An 18,861-nucleotide genomic window follows, 5' to 3' on the forward strand; every position below is an offset into this window, starting at 1 on the left:
AATACTCCTACGTGACTTAAGTTACGTTTAGTATATATCAACGTGAGTTAAGTCACGTAAAAAGGCAAAGTGAGTTAACTCATATTGCAATCCAGTACTGTTTTGGGAGAAGTTATTTATTTATTTTTTCACAAGTTATTTATATTTTTTCCTTGTTATTTTTTTATTCAATAGACATAGTGATGATTGAAAATATGGTGGATGATGGCGTTGAGCTGAAGCCGACCACAATTGAAGCTTCCGTTGATGTCAAACCTACCGTTGAGGTGAAGGTTAATGTCAAAATTCCCTTTCAAGCTCATATTGAAGAAAAACCTAAACCTACCGGTGTTGTCAAGCTTTGCGATTATGAAATAAACACCGCCTCATTTTTTGTAACAAATGATAGATGGTGAGAGCGAGATTATTTGCTTGGTTGAGTTCATCGACAAGTGGCAAGTGGGGGATTTACAATATCTATAGATAAATCTAGTATAAAAAATCCAATGGTGATGTTGCAATGTGAAAGGAGTGGTGTATAAAAACCACCGAAGAGGAGTAAGAAATAGAATCTTGAAGGCACATGCATAAGGAAATGTGATTGTCCGTTTAGGTTGCGTGGTTACTTTTAGAAGAATACAAATGATTGGTCATGGCCATACTTAATGGAATTCACAATGATGAGTTAGAGCCAAAGTTAGGCGGTCACCTGCTTGCGAGTAGAATAAAAGAGGAGGAGAAGAAAAGAGTTGTTGACATGATAAAGAGCTTGGCGTTGCCTAAGATTATTCTCACGGATTTGAAGGAAAAACACAAAGAAAGTGTGACGAATATCAAACAAGTGTACAATGCACGAATTAGATGGCGAAAGGGGATAAAAGGTGACAAGACGGAGATTCAATACTTGATTGCAAAGTTGGAGGAGCATAATACGTCTATTTCACAAGAGAAAATAGTGAGGAAACTACTCTTGAAGACATATTTTTTTGCTCATCCAGAGTCAATTAATATGCTTAACACTTTGCCGACTGTTTTGGTCATGGACTCCACTTATAAAACCAATTTGTACAAAATGCCATTATTTGAGATTGTTGGTGTCACCTATGCCAATATGACTTAATCGGTTGGTTTTGCCTTTATTGCCTCTGAAAAAAAGGATAAATTTATGGATAGACAAGCTTTGTTCAAAGACCTCATGTCTAAGGAGCTGAAATCGCCAAAAAAACAACAAATCATCTCAATCCAATTTATTGCGATGCTCCCACTCCCGAAAAAGCAAAAGGAAAATTTGAAGTAATTGAAGAAGATGAAGATGATTCTCTATCCCTAGCTTGTTAGATAGGCTATGACACTTTTTTGTCGGCGTTCGTCATTTTTTTGTCGATAGTACACCGATATATTTTTTGGTGGTCGGTTATGTAACGCCGATATTTGTGGCCAATATGTAACGCTAATTATTGCTTGCATTTTTTTGGTCTCTAATTATTCAACTATTTATTTTATCTTTCATATGGTTTTATTCTCATACTTGTTATTCCATTAAATTTTGTGAAGTGAAATATGTCTAAAGATTCACATGTTGAAGTTGAAGCTCATGTCCGATACTCCTCCGTGAAGAAGACGATTAAGGTCTTTTTAACCCCACTGACAAGTTGGATGAGTTGAAGTCACAACTTAACATATACTTTATCCATCTTGGTGAAAATCAAAGAACATCACTGTTTTATCTTGGTTTTCGGGTGTCAAACATTGATTACGTTTGGACCTTTTTAACCGTTGATATCTTATTTTTTCTTGGGAAGGGAAAAAATAAGCAAAACCCTTGAGAATCGAGGTCCGGGAGTTGTTTTCGCCACGGGAAGGTGTTAGGCACCCATAACGACTATAGTATCCTATAGGAACCGTCTTTACTTTCTACGCGCGCGCTTTATTTTTAAATGCTATTTGGAAAATGATATTTACACCTAAGAGTTTGCTAAGTGAAGAATTGGAGGGAGAGGAAAGTGTTTGAATTTTTGTTTTATTTGAATTGAAGGAATTTTGATTCCTTGCCTACGTACCCTTTTAAGGGATCAAATCCACCGTAGTTCTCTTCCAAAAAATATTTTTGTTTTTGTTGGTTGATTTTAAGTTTGAAAATGGAATTTTGAAGAATGAGAGAGAGAGGCCCCAAGGGCATAAGATTGTGAAAATGTGAGGTTGCATTAGTCATTTTGCAAAAAGGTCTAAGTATGATTAAGAATTCATTAAAATTTTGTTTAAGAAAATAAAAGGAAAATCAATGGGATTTTGATCCCAAAGTTTATTTAGAAAATGATTTGAGTGATATTGTTCATATTTATTTTGAAAATGATTTTTTGCTAAGTTTCAAATCCTAAACATACATCTAAAGCATTCAAACCCTAAACATACATCTAAGGCATGCATATCCTAATCATACATCTAAAGTATCTATGTGATGTGTGTGCATGTGTCGGTACTTGTGTCGGTGTACATCATTAGAGTCCATTGTCCTTTACATCATGTCCTAATTACATGCTATGGTCTTGCAAGAATTTAAAAGCATAAAGTAAAATACAAGGATTCCTAAGTATTACATTCTAATTTTGCATGAATTTGAAAATAAAGACCAAGAATAGAAGATGGAGGATGAAATGCTTTATGGAATGCATGAAACATGAAGTAAAGTGGTTAGTGGCATAGGGCACTATAGAATGGAAATTACAAGCAAAAAGAAATGCTAAAAACTTGGCAAAAAAGTAATGAACCCTTAACCTAAAAGTGGCAAGATATACCTAAAACTTATCATAATATCAAAACAAATGTATGACCTATAATCCTCACATCATGCCAACCCTCCTAAAGGTTTTATCACATTCAATAATATGAGGATTATAAGGATACACTCAAGCCAAGAACCATGATATGTTTAGACATACTTGGCACTTCATTTTCCCAAACAAACACTCACATGACTTATAAGACAAGTAAACTCATACAATATATTCACATGCAGTAACAAACACTCCAAAACAGCAAGAAAACCATTATAAATTCACACTTCACAAATCATCATCATGTATCATGATTAGGGATCAAGAACATGTGCTTTCCACAAATTTTTTAATACAAAAACATCACAAAATAGCAAGAAAAGCATCATATTATTTTTTATCAATTTTTAATATGCAAAATTATCACAAAAATATCACAAAACTAACAAGAAACATTCATGAATCTTTTTAGAATTTTAAAGGATTTTTTAGACCCAAAAATATACAAAACTTCACAAATTTTAAAAAATAGTAAACAAATTAGCAAGAAATACTACATATATTTTCCTCAGGTTTTAACACATAAAAATATCACAAAAATGTCAAGAAAAATATCAAGAACATATGGAAAATTTTATGGAATTTTTTCAAGAATTTTTGGCAAGGCTGGGGTGTAAAAATTAAAACACAGTATTGAAATAGCAAGAAAAAGGGGTGAAACGAAATCCACAGCAAAACCAAACCCAGGCCCAAAGACTGAAATGGATTTGGATCTCAGGAAGCCACAGAGGCCGTAGGATTGATCCAGATGGATCAAACCCTAAGTCCAACGGCCAGGATGCAAAGACAGACGAACCAAAGCTGAACCGAACCGGTCCAGCTATCTATATAAGGGTTGGTGGACCGGTCTAATTCATTTCTCTCTTCTCATTCTCTCTCTTCACTCGTTCTTCTCTCATCTTCTCTCTGAAACACTAATCTTGCCGGAAACTGGGGAGGACGACGGAGGACGGCGGAGGAAGATGAAGATTCATCGGAATCTTCATCTTCTCCGACGACCTGATGCTATTTTTTAAACTAGTTACCCAGAAATGTTCGTCTTCCTCCCCTCTTTACGGATCTAAGATTATTTTTGTGAAATTGTGATTGAAACGAAGTAGATCGGAGTTTAAACTTACGGTTTCTAGGGTTTCAAATCTTTTTTCGAATCTTCTTGAAACTGAACCCTAATCTAACCTATTTTCTACACTAATTCTGGATTTGAACTCTGTTTTCGTAAATAAACGGTGAATCTTCATGGATTTACATTTTAGGGTTTCAGTTTTCAAGCTTTTTCATTCTTTTTCAAACTTTTCGAACGAACAAGTCTTAGGACTTTGTTGATCCACTTTGTTTCGCCGTTTATTTTCGATTGTGAACCTTCGATGAAGATTGGAAACGAAAAACGAGAAGGTTCTTTGAGTTATACCTGGATTTGAACGGAGATTCGAACAAAGATCCTCAAGAGAGCCTTTGATTCTTCTGGTAAGCGCTTCGTTGTTGTTCGTCTTCTTCTTCTCTGGTTCACTTCGAATTCAATCTCTCTTCTTCTTCTCTTTCACCAAATCCTTCGTGATCGCAAGGAATTCGTCTTTGCAATTGACGAATACTTGCTTGAATTGCGAAGGTGAAGATTCGATGATGATGATTTTCACAGAAAATCACTGAGAATCTTCTGCAAATTCGAACTAATTTTGCTGAATTGAACACATTTTTGTTTTGATCTTCTGAAAATTTGTATTGATTTCGTATGTTTGATGATGAATTTGATGGAGAATTGTTATGAATTTGAGAGTTTGTGGTGGTTTCTGATTCTGTTACGGTGGAGGAAGTGGTGGTGGAAGGTTTGTTACGGTGGTTAGGGTTTGGAGAAGAGAGAGAAAGTTTGTTAGAACCTTCTGTGATGATGTGTCAATGAATGAATGGTATCCCTGTGTAATTGGTGATGTGGCTGTATTTATAAGCTGCCATGTGTGATTTTGGATCAATAGTGAGCTGACATGTGGATTTGGACCTGGTTGGCTTCGGCCTTGCTGAGTTTGGAACTTTTAGGGACCTTTTTGCTATTTTAGGAATCTGAAGGACTAATCTGCAATTTGAAAAAAGGACTGGACTGCAAAATTTTAAAGGCTGAAGAATTTAATTGCAATTGACCTAAAAAGGACTTAAAATAAAAGTTTGACCTAAAAGGACTAAAATTTAAATTGAAAAAAAAGACTTTAAAAGAAATAAAATGAAAAAGGACTAAAATGCAATTTCTAGAAACTTTTAGGACTAAAATGAAAATTAAAAATAAAATTGAATTAAAACTGGTAAATGGAAAATAACGTAAAGTGAAACGATTAAAAACAACAAAACGGACTAAAATGAACCAACTACTAAATGAGGTACTTTAAAGTAACCTCTCTCTGTCAAAATTTCAAGTGAAATGACAAAAATGCCCCTAGGTACTAAACTGGCTCAACAGGTCTCATATGCAATTTTAAAATGGTTTTTTAACAGGGAATTAAAGCAAGGGTTTATCCCAACCAATTGAAAAGACTCAGAGACAATTTTTAGAGATTAAACAGAGTTCTAACACAGGAAATGACTAAAATGCCCCTAAGGGCTAAACTGACTCAAAATGACTTCAGATGTAATTTTTGGAATGGGTTTTGACATTGAATTAAAACAAGGACTTATACAGATCAAATGAAAAGACACAAACAATTTTCAAGGACTAAAATGAGTTTGAATGCAGGAAATGACTAAAATGCCCTTCTTCATGAATTTTGCAAATAATATTGAAATAAAATGCAGAGAAATATGCAATTGATCAGAGACCAATTCAAATGACTTGAAATGCAAGAATGATGTTTTGGATGACTTGAAATGCAAGAAGACATGGACAGATACACAGTTGAAAAGATTTGTAAAGCTAAGTTGAGAGATAAAGCAGAGTAAAGTGTCAGTGTAAACAATAACAAATTGGCAATTCTTCAAGAATAATAGACATATATTCAAGATGGAAAGAAAATTTTGAACAAGTATTTTTAGGTCCAAAATTAGGGTATAACAATCTCATGTATTTGTACAGGTGCCATGCTTGAACCTAGGGCCGGATAAAGAAGAAGATAAATGGAAGACCATGTATTTTCCACAAGTTATCCGTGATGGTGGCGAGCAGATTACATGCTTAGGTTAATGGTTGAAAATAACATTTTACATCTTCGTGTCTGATCCATTGAAGTGTAATATTTATTAACGTGTAATAGTGTAATATGTTCGAATTTGTGTATGTAATGTTGCATTTTAAAGAATTTGTGGATTGTGTATTTAACGACGAATTTGTGTAATTTGGATCGAGTATGTGTGATTTATGAAAAATTTGTGTAATTTGGATCGATTATGTGTGATTATGTGTCATTAATGACGAATTTGTGTGATTTGGATCAATTATGTAAGATTATGTGACTATGTGTCATTAAGTAAGAATTTGTGTAATTTGGATCGATTATGTATGATTATGTGTGATTATGTTGTTGAAATAGTGTAATTTTGATCAATTATGATAGTGTAATGAGTACGGGTCATAAATAACTTGGTTGCTTGCATTCAATGCTGTTATACATCAATACCAGAAGCCAACATAAGTTAACTCATGTAGATCAGTACAAAAAGTGAGTTAACTCACGTTGGGGGAAGCATGACTTAACTCATGTTGGTATAAGGTGAACAAGACTTAAGTCATATTGGGAGTATTTTCGTCAGTTTGTATGAGAGTGAACAATTTTGTATGGAAGAAGAGCAATTTTCTTTATATGAACTAGCATCCGGAGGCCCACACGAGTGTCCATTTGTTCTTTATTTTACTTCGTCAATGTGGATAAATTATAAGCAATATATATATATATATATATATATATATTAGATTTTATTTAAATTATTTATTTATTTGATTTATTTAATTATTTATAATCTTTAAATAGAAGGATTTTGTTTAAGAGAAAATAAAAGATATTTGTAGATTGTGACTTTCAAATAATAACAAATCATGCTTATATTTTTTGACGATACCAACAATATGACATTATGTTTCTAACTTAACTTTTTGATTTTTCCTAGTCACACCCCATATATTTCTGCATACACTGAAATTTACTTAAAATTTTACAATCATACCAAAATTACCCTTTCATATAAATTTTCTCAAAACCATGATTCATTGTTACTATAAACTTTCACTCTCTTTCACTTACAAACAAGCATGGATGTTCAATCAATCTCAATGAAAGATTAAAGAGTGAATCAAAACGTCTTCCATCCATAGTCTATTGCATATAGGTATGTGAGTCTCTTCTTTTTATCAACGATGCTACGTTTTTTTTCTTGTTGTTCAACGTGCCGATATGTTATGCACTCTACAAGTGACAGGTATTTGATGGTGCACCATGTTAGAACGAGAATGGTTCATACAAGTTATCCTTGGGTTTTGATGATAACAAAGTATTGAAGAACAATTGTTATACTAACATATGTTCAAGTGTGCATGATCTCCTTATCATGAAGAAGGAACATATGAAGAACATCATAAAGGGATTGGAAAGCTTAGAAGACTATGGTGGAATATCTACTTGAAGGTAAACCAGAAGTCAACGTCCTTAGTAGAAGGAAGTCTCATAGAAGCTGATGAGTGATCTCCATAGACTATGTGAAGGACATTAGACACAAAATCTGACTAGGCTACTTGAATTTGAGGGACCCAGAATCCACGTAAGCTTTTGTCTTATTATGTGAGCTGTCTCTATCATAGCATCTGGTAGAGCAGTTCTTTTGTTTTCTTCCATCTACGTGTATAAACAGAAAAAGGACATTAGGAACGAGAAAAGCAACGAATAATTCTCCTTTCAACATAGGAAATTCAAAGTACTTTCCAATGGGATTATCCATATTAATCAAAGGGCCAACATTCGTGATCAAAGCTTCTCAACGACTCTATTTGCACTCGCACTCTTCTCCAACGTCTCTCAAATCACTGCATATATAAGGAGCTGAAGACTTGAAGAAGAAGCAACAAGATTCTGCTATTTTTCTGTACCAAAACTCTGTCAAATCAAATAGTTCCAAACCCTTAGGATTTATTTTCAAGTTTATATCTTAGAAATACCAAGGAGTGAGTTTGTTCATTTGTTCAATTTACACTACTAGTTAGAAAGAGTGCAAGAACAAAATAACTTTTTTGCAGTTGGGGCAAACATTTTAGAATGTCTCTCTTGATAAAACCCTGATCACATAGGAAGTCGCAGTCAGTTGTGATTTAGCAGGGTAAAGTCTTAAGCAGTTGGGCTTAAGCAAGGGAAGTCTCTTGCAGATGTGCTTGAGCAAAGAAGTCTTTAGATAGAATCCTAGAGCATAAAAGAAAAAGAAATCGAAGAAAAAGACTCATACAATTCAACCCCCTCTTCTTATGTGTTTATCTCACCTTCACACCACACATTAACGTTAATTAAATTTAAGTAAACATTCATTTAAAGGTTGAGGTTAACTTAAAATCCAGTTCAAGTAGGTACATGTAAACCGAGTTTACAGTACCTCTTTAAAATAAGATTACGTAGAATCATTAAACAAAGTTGTGGAGGTTAATTCAAATTTTAGTTGTGTACACTTAAACTAAGTTTACACGACCTACGTAAACTGAGTTTTGATATAGTAAGAACGATGCAAAGAGATTTGAGTGAATTTGAAAATTAAATTTTACTTAAAGGTAATTTTGTCATTTTGTGGTGTAACAAAAATTAAATTAGGGTGAAACTAGAAAAAATCTAAATTTTTTATGGATTACATCAAAATTTTATCTAAATGAACATACAAAATAATAGTTTAATTTAGTTTCCAAAAATTAAGGGTAATAAAATTGGTTGAAGAAAAGAACACAAAATCTCATACATAGGTAGGGGTAGGTTCAAGGTTAGTCTTGAGTTTTAAATCAATTTTATCGCATCTTCATTAAAACTCAAATTTTTTCCCCACTATTGCCTTCACCGTCCTTGACACGATACTACATCATTTTCTCTTTGTTTTCTTTGTAAATTTTGCATCTGATTTTGGTTTTCTCAAACACAATACCTAAAAAAGAAATCACAAAAAAGGAGTTAGTTTCCCTCAGGTTGTGCGCTCCACCATTCTTTTACCTAACAACTAGAATGAGTGTATAAAAACAAGAATTAATATTTTATAGAAAGATTAAAAAAGAAAAAGGAAAACTTATTTGGCATTCAATTTCTTTCTAATAGCTACAACTATATAGGTAGGCCGGCCTTATACATGGAGTTAAAGGTAAAATGAAATCTCACTAATTTTGTCTATGCCCATATTTAATGCACAACCAATAACATCAACAATTTAAATATGGATTGTCCAAGAATCTCCTTTTCATCCTTAAGTAAATAAAACTGGAAAAGGCCAAGTTTTAAGTTAGAAAGTTCCTCAAACATGTACATGAGAAACTAGGAGAAAATAGGTTTCTTCCAACATTCATTCCATTTGAAGGTTGACGATGTAACATTTATCTATCAATGCTAATACCAACATGTGTTAATTTCATTAATAACCTAGGTGCCTTGATTAATTATTACCATATCACTATTACAATGCAATTCAGTTTGTTTTTCCTGTGCAAGTGTGACTAATCAAAACAAACTATAGTTATTGGGACATTTTTTTGTTTGTTTGTTTATTTTACAATGTCAACAAACTTGCTTCATTTCGAAGTAAACAATGTTCAATATAACATGCAAAAATGAACCATGGCCGATGAGGTAAAAAACTGCATAATGGGTATAGGTACGGAGACAAACAATTACCTTCAAAATAAGTAGGTATGGGTGCTGAATGGATACCTTATTATCCATCCCTCCATGTGCTTGCATAATTTATTTATATTATTATATATATTGGTTAAAAGAAATCGTCATTCGTTCAAATTGATAGAATATAACTGTTGTAAATTCGTTGCAAAAATCACAACAATAAAACTTGATGTGTGGAGCAAATAAACCAAGCAATCAAATCAAGTGGGTGACAATATAATTCAAGCAAAAATAAACAGCAAGTGACAAAAGGATGAAGGAGAACACAAGAATTTGTTTACCCAGTTCGGTCTAATGTTCACCTACTATGGGGGAGAGAGCAGCTCTCCGTTCCACTATAATGATGAGTTTCTTTTACAAAGAGATACTGAGGATTACAAGAATTTGTCTTCAAACCTAATTCTACCCAAGTCCCAATCTCTTCTCGTGACCAAGAGAATTCTCTTACAGTGTTTGGTTCAAGGTGAATCAAAACAATCCCAACCCTAGTGTTTGTTACCAAGAGAATTCTCTATAAACCCTAGTTTGTTTGTTGGCTTCTAAACCATGTTGTCTACACACTTTTTCATTTGATACAAGATTTATATTTATAATGAAAGCATCCTTCAAAAATTGGAACAAAATAGGACCAAGAAAAAACTGTTTTATTTTTTCTGCTGCTGCGACATTTCGGGCGTCTATTTTTAGACTTCGGCCGCCGAAAAATGTCGAAACAAATGTCTCCTAAAAACAGGGAAAATCAGGCATCGTTGTGCACAAATTGGGCACCGATTTTGGACTTCTAGAATGCATCAATTTTGAGTCACTTTTCAACAATAACGAAAACAATACAAATTCAACATTGATAAAACTAAAAATACTGAATTTACAAACAAATTTGTAACAAAGAATTTGTGGAAAAATATCTACAAATGTAATAAAATAAAAGTGACTAAGATACTGATGCCTACATTCCTGTAATGTTAACACACAAATCATTGATTAAATATGTAATATGTCAAAGATGATATAATAATTTGAACCAAGCAAACACTATAATAAGATAGATAACAAAGAGGGATAAGGGAACAATTTAGGGGGAGCAATTAACCAATCAATATTGGGCTTATCTACCTTGCATATGATCTAAAATAAGTGCTTGTGATAAAAGCTTCCTACAAAATGATTGGGAAATATGACAAAAGGTTCCCACAAAATGGATATCGATGTGGCTGTTTAGGCCCCCATTTTTGCTTGAGAGCCTCCCACTTTATTAGAATCTATCTTCTAATTAATTAGGGGTGAACATGTTTTAAAAACCTAAACCAAACCTAATTAAATATATGGTTCATTTCTTAAACCCATTTCACGAAAAAAAATTGTTTTTTGTCAAAAAAGATAGTCCGTATTTGGGTTAGAACCACTTCGAAATCAGTTAAGACCAGGTTTACAATAAAAATGTATTTGAACCCGAATCTCTTCCATCACCATTTCAATTTTGAAATCCATCATAAACATCAAAACAATTCTCCTTCACCAACAAAATAAAAATCAGAACCTCTAAATCCCAAACCATATTCAACAATTTCAATTTCCCCTAATTTTCTCAAAAACCATCTTTACGTTCCCTCTCCTCCATCTCCACCGCCTCAGCCACCGTCTTCATTCCACCTCATACTTATCCTCTCCTTACACTTCTAGTGTGATTTTTGAAATGCGATTTCATCAAGATGAGTTCAAAGAAAATTTTCAAAGGTGATATTGAATAGCAAAAAGAGACAGTAAACCACGATTAGCAAGAATTACGTTTGTGACAAAATGGATTTTCAGAGAAGCTCGTTTGTAGAAAAAGAACATAAATATCTGATTGAGTTGAGAAATGTATCTTTGCAAAACCGGTTTTGTATCAAATAAATTAAATGGAAAACCGGTTATTGTTTTTGTTTTTAGGGTCTGTTAACTAGTGTCCTAAGGCACTGGTTAAGGAAGCCAAAACAAGAATGTTTAGGATTATTAATACTTCTTGTTTATGTTTTAGGTTTGATGTTAGAATGTTTAGGATTTGCAAAGGTGAATCCTAGGTGCTCTCTCTCTCTCTCTCTCTCTCTCTCTCTCTCTCTCTCTCTAAGTTCAAATCGATCATACAAGGTGAGTCTAAAATTTTGTTTCACTAACTTCAAATATTATTACACAAATGTGAATCTTAACTTTTGTTTCTCTAAGTTCAATCTAATCACATACATGCACAGGTGAATCTAAACTTTTCAAGTACACTATAAAATATATTCTAAAGAACACGTCTGCATTTTTCGATATTAAGATCCCACGAAATACCAAAAGTGGAGGAATTTAAAATAATAGAGGTTGAATAATTTTTAATTTTAAGACTTAAGTAACTGGGTTTTTTTAACTAACACTTGATACATCACAATATTTTCTCCCTCAATATGACGAAATTCTAAGATGTGTATATTAATTTGGTCAATATAGGAAAATATTACCAAATATCTGGTTTTTTCTAGATTACCCTCTCTTGTTTAGAGGGTATTTATCCCCTCATGGTATCAACCAATCAAAATGTAATATACATTGGCAACATTAAATGTCAAATAAATGAGTAAATTTTTTCTATAAAAAAAAATCAATTTTAGGTAACTTTTAATACTTTTAATTTTTATTTAATTATAGACAAGATTACATTATAGGTTCTTTATCTTATTTATTTGTAACACTTTGGTCCTTTATCTTTATTTTTTTTCGTTTAGGTCTTTTATCTCTCATAAAAGCACATATACATCCTTTTTCTCATTTTTTTATTAAAAAATACATAATTTTATTTTTTAAAATATATTTTTATTAAAAATGAAAAAAAATCCAGAAATATGATGAAGATGTTCATCATCTCCATCTTCTTTCTTTGAATCTTCATTGAATCAGAAAAAATTCTACACAAATATATCTTCAAATATCATGAATTAATGTTATGTTCACCTCAAATCTTCTTTTAAACACAAAAATCAAAGGAAAATGCTTATCAGTACGGAACCATTTGAACGAAAAACAACGGATGCAGTTTCTGTAGAATTGTTATTACACTTTTATCCTCAATCAACTTCTATATGACAACCTTACCTTGTATGGTAAGTGTTTTATCAGTTTCGTCAAAATCCCGTGAATAAATAGCCCGTACTGCATAGCACTCCTCAAAATCAAAACCCTATAGAAAAGAGATTTAGTTTCATCACAAAAAAAAAAAATTAGTTATATAAATTGTCACACCGTATATTATTATTATTTTCTAACTCAATATTCAAACCCGGCATAAAAACAACAACTTTGCACATCAATTTTGTTGTTTCCAGAACAATCTTAACTTTTGTAAAGCCTAACCCTTCCGCCAGTGACTAAGCCTCCACCATCCGCCTTGCAACATTTGTGAAATTAAGGTTTTGATTTTTGTGTTGATTTGAGGTGAATATAACATTAATTCACGATATTTGGAGATATATTTTAGTAGAATTTTTTTTATTTAAAGAAGATGATGAATTCAAAGGAAGAAGATGAAGATGATGAACATCTTCATCATATTTCTGGATTTTTTTTTTCATTTTTAATAAAAATATATTTTTAAAAATAAAATTATGTATTTTTTAATAAAAAAATGAGAAAAAGATGTATATGTGCTTTTAAGAGAGATAAAGGACCTAAACGGGAAAAAATAAAGATAAATGACCAAATTGTTACAAAAAAAAAAATAAGATAATGGACCCCTAATGTAATCTTGCCTTAATTATATTTGGGTGTTCAATCTTAATTAATTTACACTACAAGACTAGCTTAGAACAATTAAAATTTCACATCAAATCTCTTTCATCTGAATGTCCTTAAATTTATCGGTTACATTCATAAAATTTCGTCTTCCCATTTTGATTGTTCAATTTTGTCGTTCTAAACTGCCGCATTTTTCAATTTTCGTGAGAATCATCGTCGTTCGTTTGATTCCAAATATCGTGAGAATTACCGTTATCTCCAGAACCACGTCAGGTATGGTGAGTTGATTTCTCTTTTTGATTTGATTTTTCTTGGTTGTGAGGTAGTTAATTATAACAATTGAGTAAGTCATCAGTTATACTTTAAGGATTGCTAGCAGGTGTTGCCGCTGTGATGTTTTGGGAGTTTGCTAGCATTTTTTTCGGTTGCTGCTGAAATGGTTATGTCATGAGGCTTTTGTTCTTTTGTTTGGACTTAAAGGCTTTGGCTGATAGTGAGGCAGGTCTATGCGTGTTAGCAGATTTTATTAGGTTGGCCGCTTAAATAAAAAAAAGTCACGATACCTGACGCGGTTCTAGAAACAACGACAATTCACACTATAATTTGAAACTGCAGCAGTTTGGAACGACAAAATTGATCAATCAAAATGGGAAGAAAACGAAAAAGAAACAAGAATTGATCAATAGGGAAGAATAAGGAAGAAATTTGAATGAAGGAGATGTTTTTGTTCTCACGTTCGGGGTTGTGGAATGGAAGAAATTTTATGAATGTAAGTGATGAATTTAAGGACATCCAGATGAAAGAAATTTGATGTAAAATTTTTATTTGTTATAAGTCTTGTAGTGTAAATTAATTAAGATTGAACACCTTAATATAATTAAATAAAAGATTAAATTACACTCTTCTCTCCTCAAAGATTCTTGAATTACACTCCTCTCCCCTCTTATGTTAAAATATACACTCCCCTCCCCCCTTATTCCAAACATATTAGAAAACATTTCATTCCCCTCCCTTAAGAGAAGCTTGAATTACATTCCTCTCTCTTCTTATGTTAAAATCTACACTTTACTTTCTCAATATTTTTTTTAATAATCTAGCAAAAAAAATAAAATAATCTAACACACTTAAAAAAAAATGTTGCGGGTCTATTTTAACATAATCAAAATTTGAATACATATTTTTCGCTATTTTGTATTCACAATTACATTAACATATAGTTTTAAACCCTATTATAAAATATGAAACAACCAAAAAATAAAATTACAATAATTACTAAATACAGCAAAATATGGTTAGTTTTATACTATAAATTATAAACTTAATAGCAAAATATTTAAGTTTAATTACCATTGATATTTAAATTATAAAGAAATGAATTTATTTTTCTTAAATGGTGGTTCAAAATTAGTATATATCATAAAAATATTTATTTATGTTAAAATAGATTAAAGTGTAGTACATATTTAATTATTAAGGGAGAGGGTTGTAATTCAAACATCTTATAGGGAGAGAAGTGTAGATTTTATTTTTAAAGGGAGGGAAATGTATATTTTAACATAAGAGGGGAGGGGAGTGTAATTTACTCTAAATAAAAATTAAAAGTATTAAAAGTTACCTTATGATTAAGATTAACTTTTTTATTTTTAGAAAAATTTGATTCATTTATTTGACATTTAATGTTGTCTATGCATATTACATTTTGATTGATTGATATCATGAGAGGGTAATTACCCCCTAAATAAGAGAGGGTAACGTAGTTGTCACCCAAATATCTAGTATAATAATAAAAACAAATCTTGAATAGGAAATTAAACTCGTGCAAGTCACTAGCAAAATGGACAAGTGAAACAATTAATAAAAATAAAATCGAACAACATCACTTCAATTTCTAGTTTCCAACATGGTAGTGAAAAACAAAACAATGAAAAGAAAAAAAACGAACACAACACAATTAACATCGTGTTTCACATAAGAGAAATGATATTTGTTGAACCATTAGGAAACAACTTTCTCTTTGAAAAAAAAAAAAACAAATTTCATATATCCCAACAGAAGAACTTATGGAAAAGTTCCAAAAGTGTAATCTGAAAATGCAAACGCACAAGAACATATCCATCTCTCCATCAGGATTAAGGAAGAATCAATGCCCTATCATGCGGAGACAGAAAAGCTAATCCAACACACAACTAAATTATTGATAAATGGAAAGAAAACAAAAAACAAATTTCATATATCCCAACAGAAGAACTTTTGCCAATGCTGATTTCATGTAATAATTCAACCTGACTTATCAAAATAACAATGATAATTTGGATAACAAAGTAAGCAGCATATATCTGCAAAGATTTTAACGAGAAAAAGAAAAGGAAATTTTTTATTTCATGTGACAAATGTTTGACTATACCTTCAATTTTCTATAAAATTATAATGTTCTATAAAAATAAGAGCAGATAAATTCAAATTAAAAAGAAGAGGGTATAGAATAGTAAATTTTATACATGGGAAAATGCAAACCTTTATCATTTGTTAATAACTAAGTTTCCACATGCCTCTTCTTCATGCCCTTCAATTCCTGTGATATTCTTTGACAAAAAAATAGCAGAATCTTTCCCATGCAGATTAAAGAAACATATGTGGGTTGGTATCAGCACTTCTAACATCTATCTACAATATAATGAAATTTTCAGCATAATCAACAATTAACTGATATGAACACACATTACCAGTGAAGAAAAATGAACAAACAACTTTTTCGAAACGTAAATATGTGAAACAAAATTATTCAACATAAGAATGGAATACTGGAACTAAAAAAGAAAGAGTATTAAAGAAAGAAAGAAAGTTAAAAGTAACAAGAGAAATGAGAGGAGAGATGGCTACAACAAATATATTCACAGATTTACAAATTACATAGTATGACAACAATATTATGCGGATGGTAGTTTGGGTAACTGGGTTCAGCGGATTTCTGGGTATTGCCAATAATACTTATGTGAAACTTATGGCTTTGTTTCTTTTTCTGAAGCTTGCTAAGAATATTGGTTGCAATCAAATTTGTTGCTATTAAGACTCAAAAACTATTATTGATATTGTTACTAAGCCGGTTAACAAGTACCATTGATATGCTTCTATCATTACTTGTGTTCAAAAGTTATTGAGAATAGATTGGGAGGTGCAGTTACGTCACTCTCTCAGAGAAGGGAATGCAAGCACATATTTTTTGGCTAAATTGGGTGCCGCTTGGGACGGAAGACTTGAACTCTTTTCTTTTAAGTGACTCCTTGAGGGTTCTTTATCCTCGGGGCTAAGTGTAATATCCCGCCTGACAGCATCGAGATATTACCAGTCGACTGTGTCAGATGCATTTAATTCATGGAAAGTAAGTTAATGGAAATATTTTGTAAGATGTCAGCTTTATACAGGGAAAGTATCAGAGTCATTTTAAACACGCTTGAGGCAAGGGCATTTTGGTAATTTCACGTGGAAAGGATATTTATTTGATTTTGGGGCAAAATATCTCATTTCCTCTTTGACTTTCTCTCTCTAGGTTTTGAATTGGATTTTGCTCTCCCTTCTCTCTTCCTTCTCACGCCTTCTCTTCTCTTCCTCCCCACCAAATCTTCTTCCTCTCCATGGCAAGTGAACTAATATTTCTCCCACATGATCTCTTGTACAATTAGAAGTTTGGTTAAGGATTGATTCCTCTTTTTCCACCTCTCATGAAGTTCAACCCATCTCTCCTCTTTTGAAACAATTCTCCCAAGTTTGTTAGAAGTGAACCAAGCATGGATTGTTAGCAACTTAATAAGCAAGAAGCAACTAGGGTTTGGATTGAACTCTTCCTTCTCTTTGGTTCTCAAGGGTATGTGATTGTGGAAGCTAGGGTTTGGTTATTGATCAAGAGGCTAGGGTTTTGGGAAGGTGAGGATTGGAGCATGAATTTGAGCAAGGTATGGTTTCTTGAAGGTTAAGAATTAAAGAAGAAAAGATTCAAAGTAGGAAGCAAAACTAGGGTTTGATGGCTTGAGCTTGGAGCTTGAAGAATTAGCAAGGTTATGTTTAGGTGAGTTCCATAGATAGCTTTCCCACCCTTTGGGATTATGTTTATGCCATTCATGATTAATGTGAAAACTATGAAAAGTCTAGGAATATGTATTGTGTTAGTTGCCCTTTACTTGCCATGTTTACAAAATATGTTTATACTTGCCAAATGAATGTTTTACAAGTTTCCTATGATCAAATATGTTCCAAAACACTTAGGGACACTTGATTTGAGGTTTTTGGGTCAAAAATACCATTTTTAGGGGTTCTGGACTGTTATAACTCGCCACGGCGAGCTATTACTCGCCACAGCGAGTTAGAAGGTCGAACAGGGGGTTCTGCTCGCCTTCTACTCGCCATGGCGAGCAGCTGCTCGCCTCCCCCATAAACTTACTCGCCTAGGCGAGCAAATGGTGCATTCTGCACTGTTTGCTCGTTCAGGCAGTTTTTGGCAGTTTTCGCGAGGATTTTTCTTAAGCAGTCTTTTATGAAAGTAAACCCCTCAAACCAAGGTCCTAAATGATGATCAAAGAAAGCATGATTTTTATGATATAAGGCAAGTAATAAGCATGTTAGTAAGCCATGGCATACGAGAGAATAAGTCATGAATCGGGTAGCAAATTATTCTTTAAGCAAGGGAAAAATTAGAGCCTCGACATAGTCGTTGAGAACTAGCTAGTTAGCAAGATCCCTAGAATGATAAGACGCGAAGTATATTATATTCGCACATGATTAAGGATAAGATAGCATGTATGTAAGATGTGGTTTGATTAGTTAATCACTCCACCATGATTACGAGCTTACAAGCATGAACAAGTATGTTTTTACCGCTAATCGGATCGACTCAAGGGTCCGAGGTATTAAGCAAGCAAGTATGAATATGTTTATGTATACGTACGACAAGACTATGACTTAATAAGTAGGTGGCATGTCTCTTGCTATCCACATCAGGGGGATACAAGAGGTTCTCGATCTAAGGGGAACGATTCAAGCCGTAAGGGACCCGCATGTCACTGAAATTAACAAGACGTAGGTGCTCGTGTCTCTTGTTATCCACGCCAGGGGGATACGGGAGGTTCTCGACCTAAGGGGAACGGTTCAAGCCGCAAGGGACCCGCACGACACCGAGGGAGTCCGATGTACGTACATCGGTCATGTATGGGATTGATCTCGGGGTTACTCCACCCGGGACTATCCGTAAAATGAATCAAGATAATAATTGTTTGTTCAACGCTAACCTAATGAATGAACTTAGCTACGATTATGTTTCTCATGATTATGATTATGTTATGAAATGCAAGATTTATTTCCATGCATGAATAAGTTCAAGAACAAGAGCATTAGATGCTATAGGACAAGTATAAGGCATGGAATAGAGCAAGTACAGAACATGTTACCGATGACGATCTTAGGTTTCCCCTAATCGTCCG

The 18,861-nt window shown here is 32.9% G+C and overlaps 1 protein-coding gene across 1 annotated transcript; it reads left to right on the forward strand.

The window, feature by feature from the left end:
* Positions 1-631: 631 nt before the first annotated feature.
* LOC146946300 (uncharacterized) lies at positions 632-1,099 on the forward strand. Its single transcript, XM_085748187.1, has one exon. The coding sequence runs from the start codon at positions 632-634 to the stop codon at positions 1,097-1,099; it is 468 nt and encodes a 155-aa protein (XP_085604313.1).
* The last annotated feature ends 17,762 nt before the right edge of the window (positions 1,100-18,861 follow it).

The sequence above is a fragment of the Medicago sativa genome, chromosome 2, assembly GCF_051527215.1.
Source record: "Medicago sativa cultivar Bolivia chromosome 2, Bolivia_mono, whole genome shotgun sequence".
NCBI classification, from domain to species: domain Eukaryota; kingdom Viridiplantae; phylum Streptophyta; class Magnoliopsida; order Fabales; family Fabaceae; genus Medicago; species Medicago sativa.